This window comes from Daktulosphaira vitifoliae, unplaced genomic scaffold (genome assembly GCF_025091365.1).
Source record: "Daktulosphaira vitifoliae isolate Bord-2020 unplaced genomic scaffold, ASM2509136v1 Scaffold_4, whole genome shotgun sequence".
Lineage (NCBI taxonomy): Eukaryota > Metazoa > Arthropoda > Insecta > Hemiptera > Phylloxeridae > Daktulosphaira > Daktulosphaira vitifoliae.
The window spans coordinates 31,255,608-31,280,919 of record NW_026099575.1 but is presented as its reverse complement, the minus strand read 5'-3'; the positions used below and the strand labels follow the sequence as shown (position 1 = coordinate 31,280,919).

General features: G+C 25.4%; 3 protein-coding genes and 1 long non-coding RNA gene across 10 annotated transcripts in view; 2 read left to right on the top strand and 2 right to left on the bottom strand.

Annotated features, from left to right (window-relative positions):
* Positions 1–25,312, top strand: part of LOC126906416 (uncharacterized) — a 177,185-nt gene that overhangs the window by 141,948 nt on the left and 9,925 nt on the right. The window lies entirely within an intron of this gene.
* LOC126906386 (serine/threonine-protein kinase/endoribonuclease IRE1) lies at positions 1,823–11,591 on the top strand. Of its 2 annotated transcripts, XR_007704238.1 has the most exons (19): positions 1,823–2,112; positions 2,173–2,299; positions 2,635–2,677; positions 2,762–2,907; positions 2,977–3,105; positions 3,230–3,340; positions 3,406–3,667; positions 3,839–4,041; positions 4,103–4,359; positions 4,423–4,616; positions 4,672–4,858; positions 5,218–5,317; positions 5,768–5,973; positions 6,419–6,543; positions 6,603–6,747; positions 6,810–7,004; positions 7,206–7,568; positions 10,352–10,475; positions 11,379–11,591. XR_007704238.1 is itself a non-coding variant. In XM_050686967.1 (18 exons), the coding sequence occupies exons 1-17, from the start codon at positions 2,035–2,037 to the stop codon at positions 7,542–7,544; spliced, it is 2,847 nt and encodes a 948-aa protein (XP_050542924.1). In that variant the 5' UTR covers positions 1,823–2,034; the 3' UTR covers positions 7,545–7,568; positions 11,379–11,591. The 2 variants fall into 2 exon arrangements, 1 of the variants encoding a protein (XP_050542924.1); XM_050686967.1 differs by lacking the exon at positions 10,352–10,475.
* Positions 6,807–13,026, bottom strand: LOC126906393 (glucose dehydrogenase [FAD, quinone]-like). Of its 2 annotated transcripts, none has more exons than XM_050686991.1 (9): positions 13,005–13,026; positions 12,002–12,204; positions 11,756–11,930; positions 11,316–11,590; positions 11,086–11,256; positions 10,858–11,011; positions 8,288–8,463; positions 7,821–8,209; positions 6,807–7,766 (listed from the first exon to the last, which is right to left on the bottom strand). In XM_050686991.1, the coding sequence occupies exons 1-9, from the start codon at positions 13,009–13,011 to the stop codon at positions 7,580–7,582; spliced, it is 1,737 nt and encodes a 578-aa protein (XP_050542948.1). In that variant the 5' UTR covers positions 13,012–13,026; the 3' UTR covers positions 6,807–7,579. The 2 variants fall into 2 exon arrangements, with proteins under 2 accessions (XP_050542948.1, XP_050542947.1); XM_050686990.1 differs by lacking the exon at positions 13,005–13,026 and adding an exon at positions 12,776–12,996.
* LOC126906388 (uncharacterized) overlaps positions 15,669–25,312 on the bottom strand; it is a 15,819-nt gene continuing 6,175 nt past the window's right edge. For 2 of the 5 annotated variants that reach the window (XM_050686972.1, XM_050686971.1), the window contains exons 2-15: positions 24,241–24,728; positions 20,480–20,650; positions 19,537–19,634; positions 19,223–19,477; positions 19,046–19,156; positions 18,681–18,782; positions 18,374–18,610; positions 17,387–17,584; positions 17,263–17,313; positions 16,878–17,140; positions 16,595–16,814; positions 16,363–16,450; positions 16,193–16,295; positions 15,669–16,126 (exon numbers count right to left, since the gene is read on the bottom strand). In XM_050686972.1, the coding sequence (XP_050542929.1) occupies positions 16,012–16,126; positions 16,193–16,295; positions 16,363–16,450; positions 16,595–16,814; positions 16,878–17,140; positions 17,263–17,313; positions 17,387–17,584; positions 18,374–18,610; positions 18,681–18,782; positions 19,046–19,156; positions 19,223–19,477; positions 19,537–19,634; positions 20,480–20,650; positions 24,241–24,676 (2,448 nt within the window). In that variant the 5' untranslated portion in view covers positions 24,677–24,728 and the 3' untranslated portion in view covers positions 15,669–16,011. The remainder of the gene's footprint in view (positions 16,127–16,192; positions 16,296–16,362; positions 16,451–16,594; positions 16,815–16,877; positions 17,141–17,262; positions 17,314–17,386; positions 17,585–18,373; positions 18,611–18,680; positions 18,783–19,045; positions 19,157–19,222; positions 19,478–19,536; positions 19,635–20,479; positions 20,651–24,240; positions 24,729–25,312) is intronic. The other 3 variants (XM_050686975.1, XM_050686973.1, XM_050686974.1) reach the window with 3 other exon arrangements.

Below are 25,312 nucleotides of genomic sequence, written 5' to 3'. Positions count from 1 at the left end.
ATGCGAAGATGAAAAGGAATAACAACCATGATGTTCTTATTTTTTGTATCTGTCCATGAAAATTCGTTGCTTTCGCTGGATTGATTGATATTTTATACGTTAAAAGAACCCAATTTTAAATATGTAGAAAAATATTTCAAAATTATGTTAGAATATTCCAATTTTGTTGATATAGTTTTCTAGACACAAGATAGAAATATAACAATTAATAAATAAAAAAAATTATATGTAATTTAAAAAAAAATCCTTAAAAATGTTCTCAACATAACTTCTATTTTATAAACAATGGCGTATTTAGATGAAATATAAGGACACTTTGCCCACCCCCTTCCAATTGATTATCAATGCTGATATGAAAATTAAATTTTCATGGTAGCTTAACAATATAAACATTTTATTTGTGCTTCCCTCATTATGAATTTCTAAATACACCCCTGTTTATAAGTTATTGAACGGATTGGAATGATTTATTAATGATAAGACACTAATTTTTTTTAGTAACTATTTAAACTTTTAATTTTTGTAAAGAAAAAAATTGTTTGTTTTAAAAAATTCAAATAATATAATACTTAGTTATTTTTTTTTTCATTTTTTCAAGTTAAAAAATTTAAAACTTAATTTTTTTTAATGGAAACCCATAATTTTAGTTTGATGTTATGATGGAAAAAAACTTTCAAACAATTTTGTCCTTAAAATTGTTTTATCCCATCAATCTTTTGCGTTTTTAAGTTGATTTAAGATTTGAATTTAAAATACAAATTCATCATTAATTTGGTTTTCATAATACTAAGCAACAATAACTTGTCTGAATGGGTTACATACATTATTATAATATATATTATAAGAATGTATTATTATCAGCATTTATTCTTGCTTTTGTAAGTAATTGATGCGATAAGAATTGTTAATAAAAACTTCATTACGTGATGACATGAAGAAAATGCGATTACATTAAGCTAAACTCAAATTAAAAATTTACCAACATATTACTATATTTATTAGTTTATTAAATCAAATTTGATTCAAAAAACTATCATGAAAGAAATATTGTTAACAATTTTTTCTTTTACGAAAAATTAAAATTTTAAATAGTTTTCAAAGAAAATAAGTGTTATCATTATAGTCGTAATTTCAACAAATCTTTTAGAGGGGTTAATTATATATAACTTTCCACTCTCTAATTTTTTATAATATAATTATACATATAGTTTTTCTGAAATTTTGGATTAGCTAAGCTTCTTCAAGCTCCCAAATTTGCTCATTATCTTTAATGAATCATTCTGTTTATCTCATTTTTATCAAAATTATAAACATTCTTTTTTAATAACTATTCGACGAATGCGGTTTTGAATTCTCGATAAAATAAATTTATTCACATATAAAATTGACATTGTAAATAAAAGAATTTGTACGAATGCGTTAACATTAAAACTCGTCTACATAATAGGCTTATGGATCGGTGACCATACTCAAGATAAATCTTGAGTATGGTCACCGATCATAAAAATAATCAAAATATCAAAATAAAAGTAAAATAAATGTAAAAAGTTTCCCTGCATGTCCGTAGTTCAGACGGCAATGGGAAATACTTAATACTACCCCTAGAATACACCAGTTGAACTAAAGTTGGCTGGTGTCAAACCTACATTCTAGCCATTAAAAAATGATTATTCATTATTTTTACATTAGAACATGGTAAAAATTGTCAGCCAATAGAAGTTTTAGAGGTTTAATTATTTTGTATTTGGTGCCCCTGATAAAACTGTTATCAAACCTTTATCTGGCTATTTTGTGAAACATATTTATCGCTTGAATGCTTAGTTATCTGTTAAATGTCAAAAATGTTATGTTGCTTTCAGTAAAAATAATAGAAGTTTAATAGCATTGATTCATTATATGTATATTTTCCAAATATTATGTTATTCGGTTTGAATTAGAATTTTAAAAGTATAAGTAAATTATAATGCACCATCGACTTATTAAAAAACTATTGATAGACGCAAAACGATTCCTTAGTAAACGACGAGTCTTAAAATGTTATTAAGAGTTAAAATTTTAATATTTTTATTGAGCTCTGTGTATGTTTATCGTATTGATGCTCTTGTAACTAAGGTAATTTGATTTTAGCTATATGGTAGTGTTAGTATTTTTTAATAATTTCACTATAATTAGGTTGATAAAAGTTTGGCTGAAATTAGTCATTTACAATATGAAGGTGTCATATTTTTATCTACGCTTGATGGTTCATTCATTGCAGTTGATCAAAATTCTGGGAAAACATTATGGAATTTCGCAGATGGTAAGTTAAATTAATAATGCTGTTTAATGTAAGTATATATTATTCACAAACTTTAACCTAATTATAAAATTGTAACTTAAATATTTTTATGTCAATTTAAATGTACAACAGAAGTATAGGCTGTGTTTTTATTTAAAAAAGTACACATTTAATGCATAAAGATTAATCTTTTACATTTTAATTTTGAATTTATACATGAAAGATTTACTTTTTACTATTATTGTGTAAATACAGTATTAAATTTTCAATTTTTTTCTTGTAATTTTTACATTTTTAAATATTTTTACATAAAATATTTATTAATAAATATTAATTAAATTAATTTTTATTGATAGATCCGCCAGTAAAAGTTCCATCTAATATTAAAGATGCATTATCGTATGTATACCAATTTTTTTTATTATTTGATATGTCTTAAAAGTTATTATAAAATTAATATTTGTAAATGTATTTTTATTGTAGACCACTATTTTTACCAGATCCTCGAGATGGTTCTTTGTACTTGCTACACAATAAAGATAAAGTTGGTATTAAAAAACTAGATATCACTATTCCTCAATTAGTAGCAAATTCTCCTTGTAGAAGTTCAGATGGAATATTATTTTCTGGTACCTTTTAAAATAGTATAGACTTAATATATAAAATAAATTTAACATAAAAATAATTTGAACTTCTAGGTAAAAAAATAGATAGTTGGTATTTTATTGATTGGAGTACTGGTGAGAAACATCCATTTTTAAATTTTGATAAACATGGTGATATTTGTACAGCGATAGCTTCAAAATCTATTCTTTTAAGTAAATCAGGTTAGTTGTTATATGTTTTTAAATATTATTTTTTTCAACTCACTGTTATGTTTTTAGAATAAGCTTTAATCATTTAATTCTTATATTGTTAATTTTATTAATTCTTTCAATTATTTTTTTCTAGAATATAGTGTTATTATGGTTGATAGCACTAGTAGAGATAAAAGACAATGGAATGTTACATTTTTCAGCTACAATTCCAAAACTATGACTGATGAACAGATCTTTAACCATGGTCAATATTTATATACATTTATAAATATTTTTAATTTCACTCTTTTACTAATTATAAATTTGTAGGTATGAAATATTTTTCTGCCAGTTCTTCTGGTCATTTTGCAGTATTTCATAATCATAAAGACAAGTTAGAAAAAAAATCTCGTGATAATTATCAAAATTTAATTTGGGAGAAAGAATTTGAATCACCTGTAATTGGAGTTTATTTACATGATGGTGAAAGTTTATTATCGTTACCTCTTACAAACATTGCAAAAGATTCAATGAAACATTTAATAACTAATATTGTATTAACTTTGAAAGATCCAAATACTATTAGTTATTTGTAAGTAAAATGCTTTTAATTCAGTTATTACTTTTTTAAAAACAATTTTTGAAAGGAATCAATTTACATAAAAGTATTAAATTTCTTAATAATTTCATCTTTGTTTCAATGATAATTTTGAACCTTATTAAATAATTTTTTTCATTTTATATTAAAATTTTTTTTACTAAGTGATACACTTTACATTGGCCATCATGTTGATACTGGATTATATGCCTTACCAGCAATTGCAGATTCTAGTGAAGTAAATCCGCTAGTGGATAGAGGTTTAATTGTTCTATTAGATAAAACATCATTTTCTGTATTACCTTATTACAGTGGAAATAATTATAATGTCGAACCAAGTAATGTTGAAAATCATACAATATTATTGGGTAATACATGAAATTGAAAGGTGTTTTCACCAATTGTTTACACAATATGAATCATTTTTAGGGCATTACCAGCTGAATCAAGACTTTAATACAGGAATACCAAGAATAACTGGTAATACTGATTCAATAATATACTATCATAACATGAGTGGATTTAACTATAGCAATAAACAAACTAGTACTATATCTACACAAACTCCTCAAAGTTTAGAATATGCATTTATTAGCCAAATATTTGGCGATAATGCTGGAATTAAAGTTTTTATGGTTTGGATAACGTTATTAATGAGTTTGATGTTTTGGTATCTAAAAAAAGAAGTAATTAAGATATTTTATATGTAATAATATTTTAGGATCTGGTAAGATTATCATTATTTTTAGATGAAAGGTCTTAAAAAGAATTCCAATAGCGGTTATAATAGTTCCCAAGAAAGTTCTAAAGGATCAAATCAATCGTATAGTAGCTCTTCTAAAATTGTCGAAGAACTGCCAGATGGAAGTTTTTCTATTGGAAAAATTATATTTCGAACTGACCATATATTAGGAAAAGGATGTGAAGGAACATTTGTTTTTAAGTAAGTTTTCATCTAAGTTGTTTATAACACTTTTTACAAAATTTTATTTTACTAGGGGTGAGTTTGAATGTAGACCAGTTGCCGTAAAACGATTGTTACCAGAGTGTTTTGTTGCTGGAGAAAGAGAAGTTCATATTCTTCGTGAATCTGATTATCATCCCAATGTTGTTAGATATTTCTGTACTGAACAAGATAAGCAATTCCGATACATAGCACTTGAGTTATGTGCTGCAACTTTACAAGTAAACTTTCAACATTCTTAAAGTTTTATTATTTTTTTTAAAGTTGTTATATTGTTCTCTTTAATGTGTTAAAAAAATAATTATAAACCTTTTTAAGTTATACAGTTAAAACTAATTTTCTCTGTATGGTAGAATGATTTAAATATTACTACTTTATCAAATTTCACCTTTGATTTTTGTATAGTAAGATAGATTAATTAGTAATAGTTGAAAATACTATGGTATTTTATTTGTTTCAAAAATCAAAAGAACAAATATTTTTGACGTTATTTTTCAAAATTAAATTAATTAAATTGCTGTGACTAAATACTATTTTTAGACATGTATATTTTTAGTATTTTAGTAAATATTTTTTTTAGGACTACGTTGAAAAAAACATTCTAAGAAATGAAATCAGTCCTAAAGACGTAATGTTACAATCAATCAAAGGTTTACAGCATCTTCACTCACTGGGTATAGGTAAATATTAACATTATCAATCTTTTAATTACAGGGTTGACTTCAACATTTATTTTGCTAGGAATATCTGTGTAGTAATAAATTTATTTATTTTTTTAATTTGCTAAATTAAATATTGATTTATATAATAATTTATGATAATATTATACTGTAAAGCAATATATTTTTCATAAAATTATACATTTACAAAATTCATATTTAGTGTTTTGTAATTGTACATTGTATGTTGGATATTAACTATAATGCGTACTTGATATGAATCTCAAGAAATGTTTCTTGACTGTTTTTTGTTATTATTGTTATTTAAAAGAATATAATTTATTTTAATAGAGAAATTATTTATATAGTAGTTATAAAGCTGTTGAAAAATAATACATATTACTAGAAATTACCCTGCTTATTAAATAAAACCAAGAGATTTTAGAGCTTGTCTAATAATTTATATTTTAGTTCATAGAGACATTAAGCCCCATAATGTTCTTCTATCTACCCCATCTCGTGGAAGTGGTAGTTTTAGTAGCGTAAGAGCACTGATTAGCGACTTTGGATTATGTAAAAAACTTCAAGGAGGAAAGATGTCATTTTCAAAACGCTCTGGTGTTACTGGTACTGATGGTTGGATTGCACCTGAAATGTTTACTGACAATGCATCTGTTGTATGTACTATATTAGTTATTATTAATATTAATGTGTGCGATTACTTTCTGTTTTAAAATATTTGATTAGTATTATTCATAAAAAAATAAGTTGATTATTTGATCCAAGTTTACCTATGTATATTAAATTATTTTCTTTTGTATTATATAATTTTTTTAGTAAAATAAAATAGGTTGAAAGTAGTTTTTCTATTCTAAATTATCATTAAATTGAAATTTTTTTCTTAAGTTTTAATAACTTTTAGGTACTCTTCTAAAGAAATCTCCATCATCTTTTTGTCACTAAAAACAAATAATAAGAAACATAAAAATGCATAAAAAAATTATAAGAGTCTTCAATTAGATCTATTCCATTTTATACAATAAATGTTATTTTAAAATAAAATCTAGTTTAAAAATTGTTAACTAAATGTTTTATTAAATATAACATCTTTTTATTTTGCAGACTAAGTCTATAGACATATTTTCCATGGGTTGCTTGTTTTATTACATTCTAAGTGAAGGTAAACATCCATTTGGGGAAGCATTATGGCGTCAAGCAAGAATATTAGATAAACGTCAAGCTCCTTGGTAATATAAAAATTTTTAAAAAGTTTTTTTTTTTCTGAATAAAGTTTATTTTAATTTAGCCTTAATGCCTTAAATGAAAATGAAATTTGGAAACGTTTAATTATTTTAATGATAAGTCGATATCCAGAAGAGAGGCCAACTGCGTCTGCTATTCGTTCATATCCAGCATTTTGGAGTAGTTGTACATTACTTTCTTTTCTTCAAGTATATTTTCATTCATTATAATTTATACTTTTAAGTTGAAATTTTATCAATATATTTCACAGGATGTTAGTGATAGAGTGGAAAAAGAACATGTTACCAGTCCGATTATGTTAGAGCTAGAAAAAGGTGGTGATGGAGTTATAGGAAGAGATGGATGGCATGATAAAATAGATGAAGAAATAACCTCAGAACTTAGAAAATATAGAACATATAGAGGAACCAGTATAAGAGATTTATTAAGAGCTTTTCGAAATAAAGTAGGAAATTAATTTACACATATTTATTAAAAAAAATTATATTTTATCTTATGATTTATTCCTTTTTTCCTTAAAAAATACAATTGTAACAGAATACATTTAAAATTGGTTATCAAAATGATGAATTATTCTTTTTTTTTTAATTTTTAAATTTGAAGCCATCAAATTGCTAATCTTAATTTTTAATTATTTTAATTTTAGAAACATCATTTCCGCGAGTTGTCTCAGGAAACACAAAGATTATTAGGAGATGTTCCTGATAGTTTTTTGGAATATTGGACTGTTAAATTTCCATTGCTGGTATATCATACTTGGACAGCTATGCAATGTTTGTCTAATGAGATTACATTTACTAAGTACTATACCTCATGTTTTGTTTTTCCACGGACTGAATATTCCAATATTCCAAATTGGGTTTATGAAGCAGATCAACCTATTGCATTTAGTAGCTTACAAAAAACATCTAGACGGTCAAATATCCATACAACTAGTTGGCGACATAAAAAACGTGATAAATTACTCAAAACATTTGAACAATGACACCATTTTTAAATTTAATATATGGTAAGTTATGACTAAAAATTATAATAATTAATAAAAAAAGAATAATTTTCACATTTTTTATTATTTTCAAAATTATGTTGTTTTATGAGATCTGCCCCTTTTTCGGCAATCATTGCTACTACAGAATTTGTGTTTCCACTTGGCATTGAAGGCATAATCGATGCATCAATTATATATAATTTATTTAAATTATGAACCCTGTAAAAAATAAGTATGAATGTACTGCTTATTAAGAAATATTTTCATATATACCTTAAAGAATGATCCACAACACTTTTTTTATTGTTATACCCCATTTTACATGTACCTACTGGATGATGGCAAGTAAATGTCATATGTCTTACATAACATTCCCAATAATGTTCCGACCCAAAATTATACTTGTCACAACCAGGAAATTTTTTTTTGTTAAATTTTGCTCCAAATTGTGATAACGCATCAGTTTCTGTTATTTTTTGTACAAGTTTCATGCCTTCAACTAACACACGCACATCTTCTTTATTTTGCAAATAATTTGGTTCAATAATAATATTTCGATCTGAGTTCAGTCTAACATGTCCCAAACTTTTTGGATGTAATAACACTGGACCTAGTGTTATAACTTGTTTTCCCACTAGGGGTTCAAAATACTCTTTCCATAACTAAAATCGTATTACATTAACAAATTTAAATGTTAATTAATATAATTTTTGTTATTAAAATAACTTATTTAGACCTACTTTAAATTTTAAATTTAAATTACTAAAGTACATAGATCCTGCATCAGATGTTAAACCAAAAGGTAATAACATAAGCTGTAACTCAGGTGATGATAGAATTTGATGTTCAGTTTTATTTTCTTTATTTGGTAAACGCATTAAACCTACTACTTCACATCCAGGATGGGTCCAAATTCCTAAAAATTATTAATCCTTATTCCAGCTCAAATCAGCAGAGAGTGAGTGTAAATACATACTTATTCCAAATAGAATAAGTATGTAAGTTAACAGATTATCTCGAAAAAAAAAATAGAAATAAATTGCTTCATCCTAGAGAGTCAAACACTAAAGTTTGGGAACTATTTTTTAATATGAATAAAATTTTAGCTTAACTTCAAACATTCAATACTAGCTGGTAAAAATAATCTAGTGAAACTTAACATACTTGATGTTTTAAAAGACTGAATCCTGCTTAGTCTCCCTATTGGCATATTACATTTATACTTATAAACACATAAAAATATTATAAATAGGTATAAATGTAATATGTAAACATAGAATCTAAGGGATGAAATAAAAACCTGGATTATCTAGTGTTATATTTTTGTATAATATTAAGCTAATTGATTCTCCAACACAATGTCTTATTTAAAGATCACCCTAATAAATATATTTTTTTGATAAGTGAGATTTAACAAGTGAATTCTTTAACTATTTAAAACCAATGAATTTGAATTACACTATGATTTTTTTTTTATGTAATAAATTAAGTGATTTGTCTATGCTTCTTTCAGAATATTATTGCTATAATAAAAATGTATTAGTACAATCATTTAACAATAAAAAAACTCATATCATGAAAAAGTTCTGTTAATAATATTTAAATAGAACATACCTTAGATTTTGAAAAAACATGTTAAGAAGATAGGATTATTAAATAAGTATAGATACCGTGCACTGGATTGAAAGGAGAGTGGTGATGAACAATAAGTTAACAAGTGTTGGGGTCCATTGTGTACAAATATTTCCCAAAACTTAAAATTATAAAACTAAGAGTTTTTCAAAATTTACTCATCAAACTTTTTGTTCCAAATAAAAAACATAAAATTGAATTTTAAATTGCTCATCATATTTTTTATGTTTTATTGAATACTATTGCTCATTTAGATTTTTGGATTAGATGGGGTTTTTATTTAGCTATATATGTTTTTGTAAAATATTTCTAAGTTGTCTTATATAATGGGCACTGATATTACTTCATTTATTGTTAACCAAAGTGCTCTTTTTTAAGCCTGATGCATGGTGTGGTGTTTATACAAGAATTGAATAAATTTGAAATTGCACAATTCAATTAAAGGAACCAAGTTTCATTTATTTTTTAACTTCTTAGATACCAAATATGTTTTTTAAATGGCAATAAATGTTCACATAGTGATTAAGCTAAATTATATTAAGAGTAAAATGTCAAAAGTGTTTATTAAAGTATACATTCCTGACAAATGTTGTTCATTATAAATTGTTCATAATTTCAATTCAATATATATTTAAATTGTCAAAATTTAATTAATTTGCATATTTTATATAAAAAATTTAATTTATTATTTTTCATAAAAATAAAAAAAATTTAATCATCATGTGACATTTTTAGTTTTATTATACATATTTTGTTAGAATAGAATTTTACACTTGGCAAAATTATGTTCCCATACTTGGTAAAAAATTAATTCATTCTTTCAATATTTATGGTGATTCACTTATCATATACTACTACATTACTCACATAACAATAATAATTATTAGCATATTTTTCTTTTTTTCTAGTAATATACAAGGTGTCACCTAACTGATAATACTTATAATTTTTCATATAATTATAATTAAAAAAAATTTTTATTTATTTTTCTTATTAGCTATAAACTAATATAAAATATGCTTTTTATATAGTCTAAGACAATAATTATTTAAAAAAAAAAATGTCTACAATATGATAATTATTGAATTATAAAAGTTATAAGCGTTGTCAGTTAGGTCTGAGACACTATATATATGTACATTTCTTAATTTTAAACTTTAATGATTTAACAGATACAACTCTTGATTGTTCATAAGTAAATCACTTTGTAACATACAATTTTAAACACATTATATTTTGAACTATTGATTGAAAAAAATAAAAATTCAAATTTTAACTTACAAAAACTTGTAAAAGGTAACTCTATTTTTTATAAAATGTTATATTTTTTCAACTTAAGTAATTGTTAATAAAATTAACAAAAAAATGTCTGTACAATAAGTTAAAAACATAATACCTCAAATTTGTGTAATATCCTATATTTTTAGATTTATGTTTTTCATTATTTGAAAAATAATGCTGGTAATAAAGCTATTCAACTTTATTGTTTTTTTGTTTATATGAATATTAAATTTTCTTATATATAGGTAAAAAAAAAAAAAAGATAAATGAAATAATTATTGAAGAACTCAAAGTTTTAATAAAAATAAAATTTAATTTATTTTAAATACATTTTATTTTTTCAAAAATAGAGATACCTTGGTTTTCATATTTTTATTCTATTAAAACTTAATGTTACCTTTGCCCTTAAAAATGTATTTATACATATTTATAGGAGAAATTAAATCAATAAATGACATTCCTAATGATTGTTCTAAAATAATCATATCCATTCCTGTAATAACATGATCCTGTAAATTTTCTCCAACTGGTAAATCAATAACTGGAGGTATCTTTAATATAAAAAATGATTTAGTTGAATATCAGAATTATTTTACAAAAGTAACAGCCATCAATATTTAATAACCTTTAATGTTTTAAGTTGATTAACTGGTCCTATACCACTATTTAATAGAATTTTTGGAGTATTTAATGTTCCTGCTGAAATTACTACTGATTTTGAAGCCAATACTTTGAATGAATGACCATATTTGGTATATATTACACCCTGTGCTTCATAATTACTTTTGAATAATATCTGGAATGAGGGAAAACTATTACAATCAAATCTAAATATTTTATTAAATAACTATTTACCTTTTTTACTTCAGCATTAGTAAGAACAATTAAATTATTTTGTACTTTATTCTTTAAATACAGATGTTCAGAACTCAATCTAGAGCCGTGTTCTGTTGCTACTGGAGTAAGAGAAAAACAACCATTGACATTCTCAGATAAATAAAAATTATCAGAGTTCATGTCTAAAGAAGTAGTGTAACCTAACTCTTTAGCTGCTTCAAGAATACTGGTTGCAACTGAAGTTGTGTGAGATGGTTTCTGACTAAAGAATTTTTGTCTTTTTTTTGGTGATCCTGGGTACATATGTGTTAATTTAATATTTTTTTTATTATTTGAATTATTTGTACATAATTTGTAAACATATTATTTGTTAAACTAAGGTACTTAACACTTTAACTTTTTAAATTTCTATTGTATATATATTTTTTATCACAAGTTATAAAAAGAAATATATTTACCAAAATATTTATCAGCTTTTTCATATTTTTTAAAGTAATATAAAACATCATCTTGGGACCATTCATATCCCGATTGCCAAGTTAAGTAATCAGTAGAAACATGACCTCTTAAATGGATATTAAAATTTAAGCGACTAGTACCACCAAGTACTTTACCAGTTGGCCACTGACTGGACTTAACATAAAAATAAATTTATGCACTAACTGGGTTCAATCTATTGATGAAGTTAATATTTAATATATTACCTTATTATTCATTGCTAAACATGCTTCTTTTTGTGATACTGTGCTATGCTTCCAGTCAATTACTGATTTTTGGAACATTGATGTAGCTAATGGGATATCATGGATTGAGGATACTCTTGGTCCAGCTTCTATTAGGAGTACAGAGTGAGCTTTGTTTTCAGCTAAACGTGTTGCAACAATAATTCCAGCAGTACCACCTCCCACTAAAAAGAAAAATGTAGTATTAAATTTTATAGAAAAAAATTTAATTTGCTAATATAAAAAATAATTTATTAACTCTCTCACATAGCATTAAATTTAGAAATATTTATTATATCCTACATGTCATTGATATACCTTTTTTTAAACAACGAAAGATTGGGTTTTAATAGGATTATTTTGTCCTTTATATATTACCCAATTTTTCTATTAGAAAGATTAATAACTCAATTATTAAAAATTATTATTATACTTATGTAAGTCGTAGTTCAAGCAATTATTAGGGTAGTTGAGCTGTAAAAATAAAATACTAGCTCAGTTAAATATACTAATAATAATATGAATAAAATTTTATAAAAGGAGGGATAAAAATCTAAAAACAGTGCCTAATTTGAAAAATATAAATGAAACTTTAAAAAAATTGTAATAGATCATTTACATTTTAATTATTTTTTCTATGATATATAATAACACTATATTAAATAAAAATATAACATAAACATTTCATTTTCACAAGTTATTTTAGAACTACTTAATAAAATTACTTTTTATTGGCAATTAATGAATTTTACTTACCAATAATATAATCGAAATATCTAGTTGATAATTCATTTTGGATGAATTTATCCAAAAATATATTAAAATAATAATTAAAAATTAAATATATTGCAAATATATTGGCTAAAAATGCGTATAAAAAATAGAGAAACTGAATATACATGTTTCAAAATTTTAAATAGTATTGAATAATCTTAAATTTTACTGTATGATGATATGTTAAACTTGTTTTAAGAGAATATTTGACCAGTCATTGAACTTCAATAAAAACGTTATATTTTACTAAAGAGATAGAAAGATATCAAAATATTATAGAATACGATAATCAAACTTGAATTTTATCCATTGAACAAATAGTTTTTAAAGCTATTATAAATTAAAATTTCTTAATTAATTTAATAATAATGTAAACATCTCAAAATTATAAATATAATTTTCTTTTATAAAATAATTAATAAAAAACTCTATATAACATTATTTTGAGTAGTATGATAACGTACCCGTCAACGTACTCACATTTTCTTAGATAAATGTTAGTGATAAGATAATACCTACTATCTACTAACTTAGTAGTGGTGATTTTATTTTAGGTGGATCATACTACATCCATTTTGAATCTACGTTGGACAAACGGCTCTATGCGGTAATCTTAAAAAGGAAAACGTTCATTATAAGTATCATTTTATAATCTTTGAAGATTTATGGGTAATTGATCCAAATATTTCATCAATTAACAGTTCATCGAATTCATTATTAATCACACGCACTTATAATTAAAATAATATACACCCTAATATTATTTTTAATGTGAATGTTACCATTTACGAGCAAAGCAATTTGTTCATTAAGAATACAAAACATACTCAACGCAAAACTACTTTATTTCTCCACTCGTAATCTAAAATTTTTAAAGTATAATGAGAAAAGGTGAATTATCATAACTCAGTTTCTATTTCAGATATTAATTATATAAGTATAGATTATACTCTGGTAGCTTCAAACACTATAAAAAAAATCAGGAATTTGCAATTTTTATTAATTTCAAAGCTCTTTAGGGCGTTTCTAAACCCAATGTTCAATCAATTTAAAATTATATTTCTGAAATTATACTTTAATTATAATATAAATATACTCGCAAGCCGCTTTAAAGGTTAACGCAAATAGAAAAAAATTAAATCCCCACAAAAACATAAATGTAATAAAAGGCCGTTCTACAATATCCCTCTCATAAAAAAAAATACGTCGTTCAAAGTATTGATATGTCTTCACTTTTTCCTCACCTTAATCCTATGTACTTGGGGTAGGCCACCCTTATCCTAAACTTCCACTTGACACAATCTCCCACATCATTTACGCTCACATCAACTGTCCTCAAATCGCATTCAATTACATTCCTCCATCTCTTTTTTTTCTACTTCTTTTTTCAACATTCATTTCTATAACTGTTCTTACAGCTTTCCATTCCTCTCTCTTCATACCATGACCAAACCATTTAAGTCTATTTTCTCTAATCTTATCCACGATTGACGCTACACCTATACTCCCTCATATAAAAGCTTGTTCCTTATCCTATCTTCTCTAGTCACTCCTCTCATCCATCTAAGCATTCTCCTCTCTGCTCTACTTTCTTGTCAACCACCCAACACTTTGAACCATACATCATAGTCTTACAGAATTTACCTTTCAGCTTCATTGGAATTCGTCTATTATATATATATATATATATATATATATATGTATCTGTTGTTATATTACCTTGCTTCACACAATGAACATTCGTAAGTAACATACCTTTTTATTTGTATCGTTTAACACTAGGTTAGTTTTTCGTCAAATACTGGATCAATATTCAATTAGGTAGTACGTGGAAGATATATTTATCTTTTTATCCAAAAGAATTTTTTTATTCCAAGAAATAAAATGGTTAACTAAATGAAATTTAACGTCTTTAAGTTATTAAGAAAACTCTAATTTAAAACTAATATTAAATTACAATTAGCAACTACATTATGGTCATTCTATTGGTACATATGACCATTTTACCATTTTGTAAACTTAATTTTAAAAATTTAGGAGCTTGTAATGTAAGCAGCGTTTATTTAGGTATACTTTAAGGAAGCTCCAGCCTTCCTTAACTATCTAAGGGTTGCAATAATAATATAACTATTTTCGAAAATGAGCGATGTTTCGTTTAATATTAATTTCATAAACATATATAACTTTTTTTTGTATCAATGCTTAGAGCTCTCCTCCCAAAATGTATAAATGAAATTATAAAACAAAATATGAATATAAATAAAACACTGAATTCAACACTGAGTGTAAGACAGGTAAAAAATTATTAAGAGTAAAATGTAACCGTTTTAAATAAATAAGATGTTTCAAAATAGTAAATTGAATAAATACGAGGATATAATAAGTAACAAAACAGTTGATAAATATTTTAATTTTTCGATTATAAAAGTATACACAATAATTAATAAAATAATAATAATTATTATTATCTTATAATTAAAAACAATTAAGTAACAAACAATATAAAATATTAATATTTGTCCAACTACTTTTACAAGTAATTTTCTTATCTTTGTAATAGTTTTTAATTTATTAAACTAGTTTTTAAATATTTTATAGTTGAAAAGAAGTTAATAAGCTAAAACTTGGCCCTAATCAGTCGTTTTACCTTTTTCTATCGACAAACACTTTTTATACAAAATCACTAGTAAAAAAATTTATTTAAATTACTAAAAACTTATTTACAATATATTTGATGTAATACAATTTGTTATAATAATAAAATCTACTCAAATGAAAGTAATGATAATTCAATTAAAACAAAATAAATTATATGATTTTTGGTGTTAATAGATTATCAAATTATAAAACTCATTTAAGTTTTATTATTTTAATCCATTCAATTATTTTGGTTTTTACGTATAGTTACGAAGTCTATTATTTTGTTTTCTTATTATAAAGCATGTAGTTATATAAATCACATGATATAAATTATTTACTTAGTAATGTCAAAAAATAAAGCACTACATTGAGTATGTGTCTTAAATATGATTGATTGGGAAAAAATTTTAAACAAGGATTTCTAACATAAAAAGTCAAATATTAACTATAGGAACATAAATATTTAAAATGCAAAAATAAATTTTATATTTTTTACAGATTTGAAACTATTATGTGGGTAATATTAGGGTAACTAGACTCAACATCCTACATATTATTTGGAAAGCTTAGAAATTTCTTCAGTCATTAAGACCTTGTCTCTTTTCTTCTTCTAACATGGCATCCAATTCATCAGTCAAATTAGCTAACATATTGCCAATATCATTCAAAACATCGGCTGGCTCTTTTTTACCACTATTACAAAATATTTGTTTATTTTCATTAAATCATTTATAGTTAATAAAATTTTGTTTAAATTACCTTAATGGCAAAAGAGAATAATTACTGTTTGTAGAATGTAAAGGGTTATTTGTAGAAGACAATAAGGGATGAGATCCTTCCGAGAGCAATGGTTGAATGAGTTCTGAAATTTACCACCAAATATATATATATATTTTTTTGCAATTTTAAGTTATTTAGAAATTACAAACCATTTGTTGATCTTAGAGTTCTTGGTTTGATTGTCCCTGCATTTTCATTTGCAAATGGAATAGAATCAGATTCTGCACTTGAAGTGGACTAAAAATTTCAAAAAAAATATTTTCTCTTAAACATGAACTAATATTTCCAAAAAGAAATAAATATAGAGTTTTTAAGTTATTTTTAGTTCCTAATAAAAAATAAAGACACTTATATTTAAAGGTTTAAAATAAATTAATATACCTTAAAGCTAGCATTTGATCCAGCATTGTCATCAGTGCTGAGTTTAGGTGATAATACTTCATTATTCCATTTATTAGAGCATTTTAGTTGGAATGTTAAAGGAATATGTTTATCAGGATCAACAGAAATTATTTGGTCATCAGTGCTTTCAATAGAGAGTTGTCGTTTTGGTGGTGATGGGGGCCTTCTTTTTAATGTTCCTGCACTTGGATATTCATCACTACATTTGATAAAAAAAATACTTTTTAAAGTGGTAAATTAAAACAAGATTGTATATTCTTACGTGTTTGTTTGGGTGAATAAAGCTGGAATTCTAGCAACCAATCTAGGTTTCACTAATCCTCTTGGTCGTGGTAAGGTACCTCCTCTTCCACTTTCATGAAGTATAGAAGTTTCATTTGTTGGTGTAATATCTCCATCTTCAAAACTTTTTTGCTGACTTTTCCACTGGGAAACACCAACAAAACTACTAGTTCCACCAACAATAGTAGCATTATTATTTTCATGTAAACTTTCTAATGATTTTCCACGATGTGTTCCTCTGACCTAAAGTTAAATAAACATTAATTTAAAAATAGTTTGAATAAAATTAGCCAAAATTTATTTCAACAAAAAATATTATTGAACAAGAATCAACTACTTAGGGGGAAAAAGAATGAATTTTTTACCGGTTCCTGAAATTCGAGTATCCTATTCGAATCCGGAGTAGGTCTGAGGGGCTTTATAAATTCACAAAGCAGAAATTTTTTAATAAGCAACATGATACTAAAAATGTAAGTTGTATAATAATACCTTAATAGGAACAATATCAGTTTGACAATAGAGCTGTTTGCTACTCTCTAACTCCCAAGGTTGATGAAAGCTGTGGTATGTAGCGTGCACACGCGGAAAATCAAATTCAACACTTTCTGTACCACAGCTACTGTTGGTAATGCTTGTTCCACATCCAGAGCTGCTGCTTACTACACTTAATGGAGATTCGATGCAAGCCTTTTAGATGCAATATTTCAGTCAATTAGCAAATTAAATAATAAAATGATGAATGTTAAAAATAATGCGATGGAGAACATGCTATCTATATTTTAAATAATTGAGCATTCCATTCATTTACTTATGCATAAAAAAAATATTAAATTTTACAGCCCAGAGATCAAACATAGCTAACAAAATCAATTTCCATATTTTATACAAAAGGTACACTTGATCAAGTTAAACTTTAATAAAAAAAAAGTATCAGAAATTATTAAGGTTAAAAATGTAGTAATCAGTTACGATGCATATTTAATAGATTAAACTCGTTCCTCTGATTTTACAGTACTTATATCTAACTAACAAATATATTTTTTATTGTTAATATAATGTTATAAATCATGTTAGGTTATTCCAGATTTATCAATCACCGGTACAAATTTCTATTAATAGACTTCGAACTTGGTAATGTGTTCTAATTGGGATTATAGTATTGAGAGGATAGGGAGTTCATTTTCCCCTAAATAGAAATTATTTCTACACTAATGTATATTCCAACAACAAATTTACACACACTTTGGGTTTATTTAAAATCGTACAAAAGATTTTTATAAACATATATTTAATTACAGACTTTATTATAATACAATATTTATCAATGAAATGTTTAAACACAATATCCCCTCAAATAACACCACAATAATTAATTATATCATTTAATTTATAGTAAATTTGTGAATATGATAAATTCAAAAATACTCTTAACGAAAATTTTAAATTAAGTCCTATATTTTTTTTAATATTTCTTACTTGTGTTTGAACTAGATAAGGTGAATGGAGTGAAAATAATTTTCCAGCTTTGATATCCTTAACTCTCTTAATAGCCAATAATAATCTTTTTTGATGACCCAATTTAACAATTCCAATATCTTCTAAATCTTCCCATGTTAATTGGGTAACATCATCAATAGAAGAATATCCTTGGGCTTTTAAAGCTGATGCATATTCTTCAAGTCGTAGTAATTTCAGCCATTCATTTAATGACCCCTTTAAAATAACAATTAACATTTAAACTGAATAGATTTTTAAATAATTGAAAAAACAAAAATTATCTTACGGGTATATGATCAGGAAGTCCATCTGATATATTAAGTAAACCTATTTCAGCTTTCAATTTTTTTCTATGATTTGGTTTTTTTACTCCAATAGCAGTCAAATCCTATTAAAATAATTAGATTTAATTATTAAAACAATAAAAAATTATTTGCTTGAAGTGCTTGAGGATATATCCATGTAAACATGGATATATCCTCAAGCACTTCAAGCAACAAAACAATCCATGAAAGTTTTAACACATTCATAATAAAAAATTATTATTATATTTTTTTAATTATCATTATTATAATGCAAAATTATAGCATGATTTGATGTAATATTGTTATAATAATTAAAAAAAATAATTCCATAGAAAAAAATAACCACCTCCGGTGTCATTTTTGAGATAGTTCTCATATCATAACCAGCATTTAAGAACAACTGTAAATATTCTTCTAAGTGTAAATCAACTAGCCAACTGTATAATATATCTTTTTCCTAGAAAATAGAAAATAAAATTTACTTTTTATAACAAAACAGAGTAAAAATGAATTTGTAACTAACGGGTACTCCTTGATGAAGGAGTCGCTCTACTCTAGTAGATGGGTTAAGTTCATGAGACCAATATGAGTTTCCTTTAAGATTACAACCAGATGCACGACCACTATCTAAGCTAGCAGTTGAGTATCGAGATCCTGAACCAGAACCCGATGAGCCTGGGCTATCACGACCAGGACTTTGAGTCATATCAATTCCTTGGTCTTCTTGTAGTGACAATTGATGATAATATGTTTTCATGTTTCCAATTGGGTGTGAATACTACACAAAATATTATTTAGCAAGAATAATATTTTATCTTAAATAAAATTTAAACTTACAAAAGAAGATCCAGGGAAAGTAAAGTTTGTATGATTATATTGAATTGATGGAGATTTATTTCCAATTGGGTAATATGATTCTGTAGTATCATAAATATCTAAAACATAAAAACACATTAAATTATATGTACTTCTTGATTGGGTTGAATAATAAATAACTTATCTAAGAATTAACACACTATAATGTAGTTAAAGTGGAAAATAAATAAATTTTCTATTTTACCCATTTTGTGTAAAATATATTAATTTTTTTAAAGAAAAAAATTAATTTGCTCAAAAAACTACAATATTACAGTCAAATATTTTTATGCAAAAAATATTTTTTGATTGCATCAATAAAAATTTTCTACGCTGATCATTAACATTTACAACAGTTAACTTGCGTTACATATAAAATATGCATTTATTAATAGACAAGAGGTATTAAAGATAAGAATTCTATAGATAGGTAATAACTTAGTTAATAAATATTAGTTTATGTGACAACATTGAAAATTAAAGAGTTCTGTTATTCTTAATAATAAAAAATAATTTTCAAATTTATCACAAATTATTAATTTGCTATAAAGAATGAATGATAGGATAAAAATATTATAAGAAAACAAACTTGTAATTTTCTCTATCATATTACTTAACTTCTTTTATTCAAAATTTTTATCCTTAAAGGGGTATAAAATAAAAGATTTAAAGATAAAATAAATAATTATAATTGTGTATAAGACTAAATCTAAACTGTATTATTGTATTTAATACATAGTATTAAGTACACTCTTAATATTATTTCTAATCATTTTTGAAGTATTAGTTTCATATGTTCTTTCTATATTTAAATATTATAGTTGGTACTAAATATTTTTATAATTTTCCTTAGTACATGAACTTTTTTAGACATTCATTCATTGAATAAAATGTATTGATAATTAGATAAATTTATTAACTATACCTGGTTTGATTCCTGAACTGGATTCTATAAACGCATCATCATTGGAACTGCTATACCCAGTTGATCCAAAACTACTACCAGAATGTCTACATGCTGCTAAATCTGGAATAGCGGGAGGTGCGACTTTTTTGACTTGTGGACTATTTTTGGGAGTTTTATTCATGTTGCTTACTGAAATAAATAAAACGATAATTTCTTAAATTTATGAATATCTCTAATATTAATTTTTATTAAGTATATAAAGCTGTCAAAAAAATGTATTTAAAAATTCTATGACAATTTATTTTAGACCATTGAAAAAAACCTTTACAAAAATAAACTTAAGTGTATTATTACTATTACTATAGAGACACTTAAAAAAAAGTGAAAAGCCTATTGTGTAAGTTTAGAAGTATATTTTAATATAAATCCTAAATAATAATTTATAGTACTTTTTTTATAATACAACATAAATATTGTCATTTCGCATACAATAAAAAATATTTTTAATTTTTTTTTTTTATATCAAAATATAATTAGCTCTAGCATTTCCACTAGAATTATCAATTTAAATCAATGAAGCTAATTAAAAAAACCTATAGTTAAAAATAATTGTAATAATATTTTCACGAAAAGGGGAGAAGTTAGATCCTAATTTCTTCTTTATAAACAAAATCATATTGCTATTACACTCAATAAAATTATTTTAAATAGAACAAAAAATTCTGTTCAAAATAAGTTTGAAGTTATCTTATTTACCTAAAAAAACAACTTATATAAATAGATTCAGCAAAAAAAAATATTTTTATAATGAATAACAACATATTATATTATGTTTATGTACAAACTTATTACAACTTTTATAATATATATTTACAAGAAAAATTATTTGAATAAAACAAAGCTACTATAATTATGACACCTAAAATATTAAAAAAAATAATTGTTTGTAAATAATTTGTTTTCAAACATTGCCCATTGACAATTTAAGATGCTTCATTTTTTATATTTTTGCACTAACACTAATAACAAATACTTATTTTAAAGCAAAAAAATGATAAACTTAAGTGTATATTTTCTACTAGATTTTCTCCCAACAAATTAATTAGTAGATGAATAGTACATAGAATTATCTTTTTTATGTCATTTCTCCGTTAATTTATTTTTTGAGTTTTGTCATTATTCTACTCAAGATTGACACAAATATTTTTTATCGGGAAGGGAGGGTCAAAATATTTTTTTAAACATTTGGTTTTACTATCGACTCAATAGACCCCCAGTATTAAAAGGAGTGTGATCTGGTTTCTCAGTCAGAGAATTAGGCTTTTTTGGAGGCCTCGCTATAAGCGCATCAAGAAAAAGAGCTTTTATCATATTTACTTTCCAAAAAATTAAAAATTGATGTCATCAGTGGCGTATTTAGAGGGGAGCACGTGCCCCTCATTAACTATGTCATGTAAATATTTTATCAAGCAATGTAATAATGTATAATATCATTAGAAAAAGTTATTTTTTGGTTATTGATGTTATATTATTGATAATAACATGGGTTTATGAAATGTTAGTCGATGTAGTTGTCTTGTGGAGCAAAATTTAACGCCCGCATAGTTGTCCCGTTAATGTTATCACCTATTTTTGAAGTGTTTATTACATAGAGATAAAACTGCATAAAAAGAAATATTTTTATTAATAAAAATGGATTCAAAACAAATGACAGATTTTAACATAAAAAAATCTAAAATTGTGTTGACAAATGTTATGAGCAAAAAAAAGTCGTTTTATGATACCTTATTCATAAACATTTTTTGTGCCCTCCCCCCTCCCCGCCATTATAAATATCTAAATACGCCACTGATTGTCATATATATATAATGTGTTTTACGATAAGGAAAAAAAAAAAAATGTTTTTAATTCTGATATTCATAATATAATTTTATAAAAATAAAATATTTTTATCTTTTAATTAAACAAAATTTATAATACACGACTATGAAAATTGACCAAACAAATAGTCAAGAGGAGACAATTGTCCACTTTGCTCTGTGGACGCTCATGATTTTAGGCAATAGACAATATATTGAACACATATATGTCAACAAGCCAGTAGGGTATATTAATGAAGGACATTTATATTTATTTCATTAAAACATATTTATTTAACGGAAAACACAATAAATAGATAGTAAAATTAGTATATAATATAATTCAGAAAAAAATTTCACATAAACAGCATGCAATTAATATTTTCAAATTGTTAATGGTACTCTAAACCAGTTTTCTGAAAATGGTTATTCGTACGGTGCGAATACATAAGAAATGTAGGTGTGTTAACACTTTTAAACATTTTTAAGTACGTGGGATGTTTAAAAATCTGTAACTTGTAAAGTAAAAGAATTATAGTGTACTTAAGAGAAACCACATTAATTTATTAAAATGTTAAATAAATTTTATTTATCTAATGAGTTATAATAAAATTTTAATAAAAATGGTATTTAACGTATGCAGTTGAATAGACATTTTAATATTTATTTTAAAGGTTACAAACATTCTTACTTAATGTTTAAAAATAATCAAATCGTTTTAGACCTAAAAGATTATTTTCATAAGCGTCTACTTTTATGTAGATGAATCACGAATATATCATAAGTTAAACATACCAGATGTTCATATGGTATAATAGAATGAAGGATTGCACGTGAAGAAACTAGTGGTTAATAAAAACTACCACTAAAAATGATTATAACTACACTTAAATTACTATCACATGTATGTATTAAAATAAAACTATTAATATATTACTCGCGTTATTTTAAAAACCAATAAAAAAATAGATTAATTATATAAATAATTATTTTTACTTTAAAAGTAACAAGCGCCGCAAAAAAGTTGTTTGTAAGCAGTAGTGTGCCTAGAATTAGAGGGGAGGAGAGGGTTTGACGAAAATATTTCGCTAGAAGGTAGTTGATCTGTGATAATCGCATGACTTTTCACAAAATCACATTTTAATCTAAAATAACCGACAACATTTTAGGACGGTTATCTCAAGGGGTATATATTCTTCATTTTACTCACTCACCACGCACCTGTGTTTTAAGTAATCAATAAATTATGGCGTAACATAATTCATTTAGCAATAACTTACCCTAACTTATTTTAAATAAATTAAAAAGCAATAATTTTTTCATTTACAATAGTTGCTTTTAACATAGTCGTAGGCAAGTCACACCAAAATTTTAATTGAGACATAGACGCATAACGTTGGTTAAAAAAATTAAAGACAAAGAACATGGATAAATTATTGAGGACTAATCAACAACAACATAAAACGAATCAACAAGTCCAATAAACAAAATAAGAGGTAGTAAAAATTTTTTTCTTTTTAATCGATCAACAAACCAGCAGACCCTTTTTGATTAAAGTCATAGCGAGCAAATAGAATATTTCTAGTTTTACAGTAAATGACGAAATAACCACATTAAGATCATATTATGACGTAAAAAAATGGTATGCCCATTATAGAAGTATAATTAATGTTCTAAGGCAAAACGAAGAATAAGAACGGTAGTAGAAAACGATAAAACAAGTACAAATACGACTCAAAACAATAAAAATTAACAACTCTACATACATAATCAAAGTTTAATCTTTTTATTTTGGGTGCTCGCTCATTCAAATCAATGAATAATACACAAATTTTACTACCATTGAGGTTATAAAATCATTATTCAGATACACGTCAGGTAAACGAGTCTGGGCAAAAACGTTGGTAATATGATACTTACTGTTTAACAAATTTTTCCAACTACCGCTAAGCGCTTTGAAGTATTTCGACAGACCGAGCTTTGTTTCTGTTCCAGCACCGGACGCAACAATACATTTACGTCGAGCAAGATTTCCGTCTGATCGACTTCGGAATAGTGAAGATAACGGCCGTCTGTTACAGTTTGCGTGGGATGGCGATGGCTTTGGCCGTTCGTCCAGGAATTCTGTTCCGACCAGTATAATATCGTTATCATCAAAAAGACTGTCGAAACTCTCGTACGTTGTATCTGCCATGTTATCTTTTTTGTTGTTTCCGTTGCGTCGCACAGACGAGAACCTTCTCATGAACCCTCCAAAAGCTGGCTTCCTGTCTTCCGAAATCGAACGGTTCAGCACTCGTTTGCCGGGTGGTAAGGGCGGATGGCCCCATAAACCGTAAGGTGTCATTCCAGTCATGTTAAAGCTATTAAAATTCTATCGTCCAAATGGACACATCCAGACCAGTTAGCTATATTTACAAACGCATAAAATACAGCAAATGTAAAAACAATAACATCATAAAACTACAGCATGTTAATCAGTTGACTAAAACTTGAGCTTAACAGTGTAAATCGATAAGAACACAGTTGTAACCCATGACCCTATGAGCATACACTAGACTCATAAACATAACGAGATTTTTATGGGAATAGAGTAGAACTAATTATTATTTTTCTTGATACAGAAACCTTAACACAAATGTACTGATAACTTCAGTGTACTGTGTTCGATGAATATTTTAGCCGAGAAAGCATTTTTTTACAACCAAATCGTATATTATCTTTGACCTTACATAATTATTTCATAAAAAAATTTATCACGTTTCAAATATTAACGAAACGTTTGCATTACCTAGTAAATTTTAACATAATACTTTGTTATTACATGAGTCGCAGTTTAAACTTTGGTTTTGCTCAGTATGTTGAGTAATGCACAACAATAGCGATTATTCTCAGGAGTCCATCCAAAATGTCTTAAAATATCACGCGATGGTATAAAAATTGAACATTCGTGAACGACAGGAAACTAATAATATCGATTTTAAGTTGTATT

Coding starts and splice junctions, on each gene's coding strand:
- LOC126906386 (XM_050686967.1), top strand. CDS start 2,035: ATGTTATTAAGAGTTAAAATTTTAATATTTTTATTGAGCTCTGTGTAT. Junction 3,106..3,229: donor TATTCTTTTAAGTAAATCAG/GTTAGTTGTTAT, acceptor ATTTTTTTCTAG/AATATAGTGTTATTATGGTT. Junction 4,617..4,671: donor GAAGGAACATTTGTTTTTAA/GTAAGTTTTCAT, acceptor TTATTTTACTAG/GGGTGAGTTTGAATGTAGAC.
- LOC126906393 (XM_050686990.1), bottom strand. CDS start 12,920: ATGTATATTCAGTTTCTCTATTTTTTATACGCATTTTTAGCCAATATA. Junction 11,591..11,755: donor AAAAGCTGATAAATATTTTG/GTAAATATATTT, acceptor ATATGTACCCAG/GATCACCAAAAAAAAGACAA. Junction 7,767..7,820: donor GTTGTGGATCATTCTTTAAG/GTATATATGAAA, acceptor TATTTTTTACAG/GGTTCATAATTTAAATAAAT.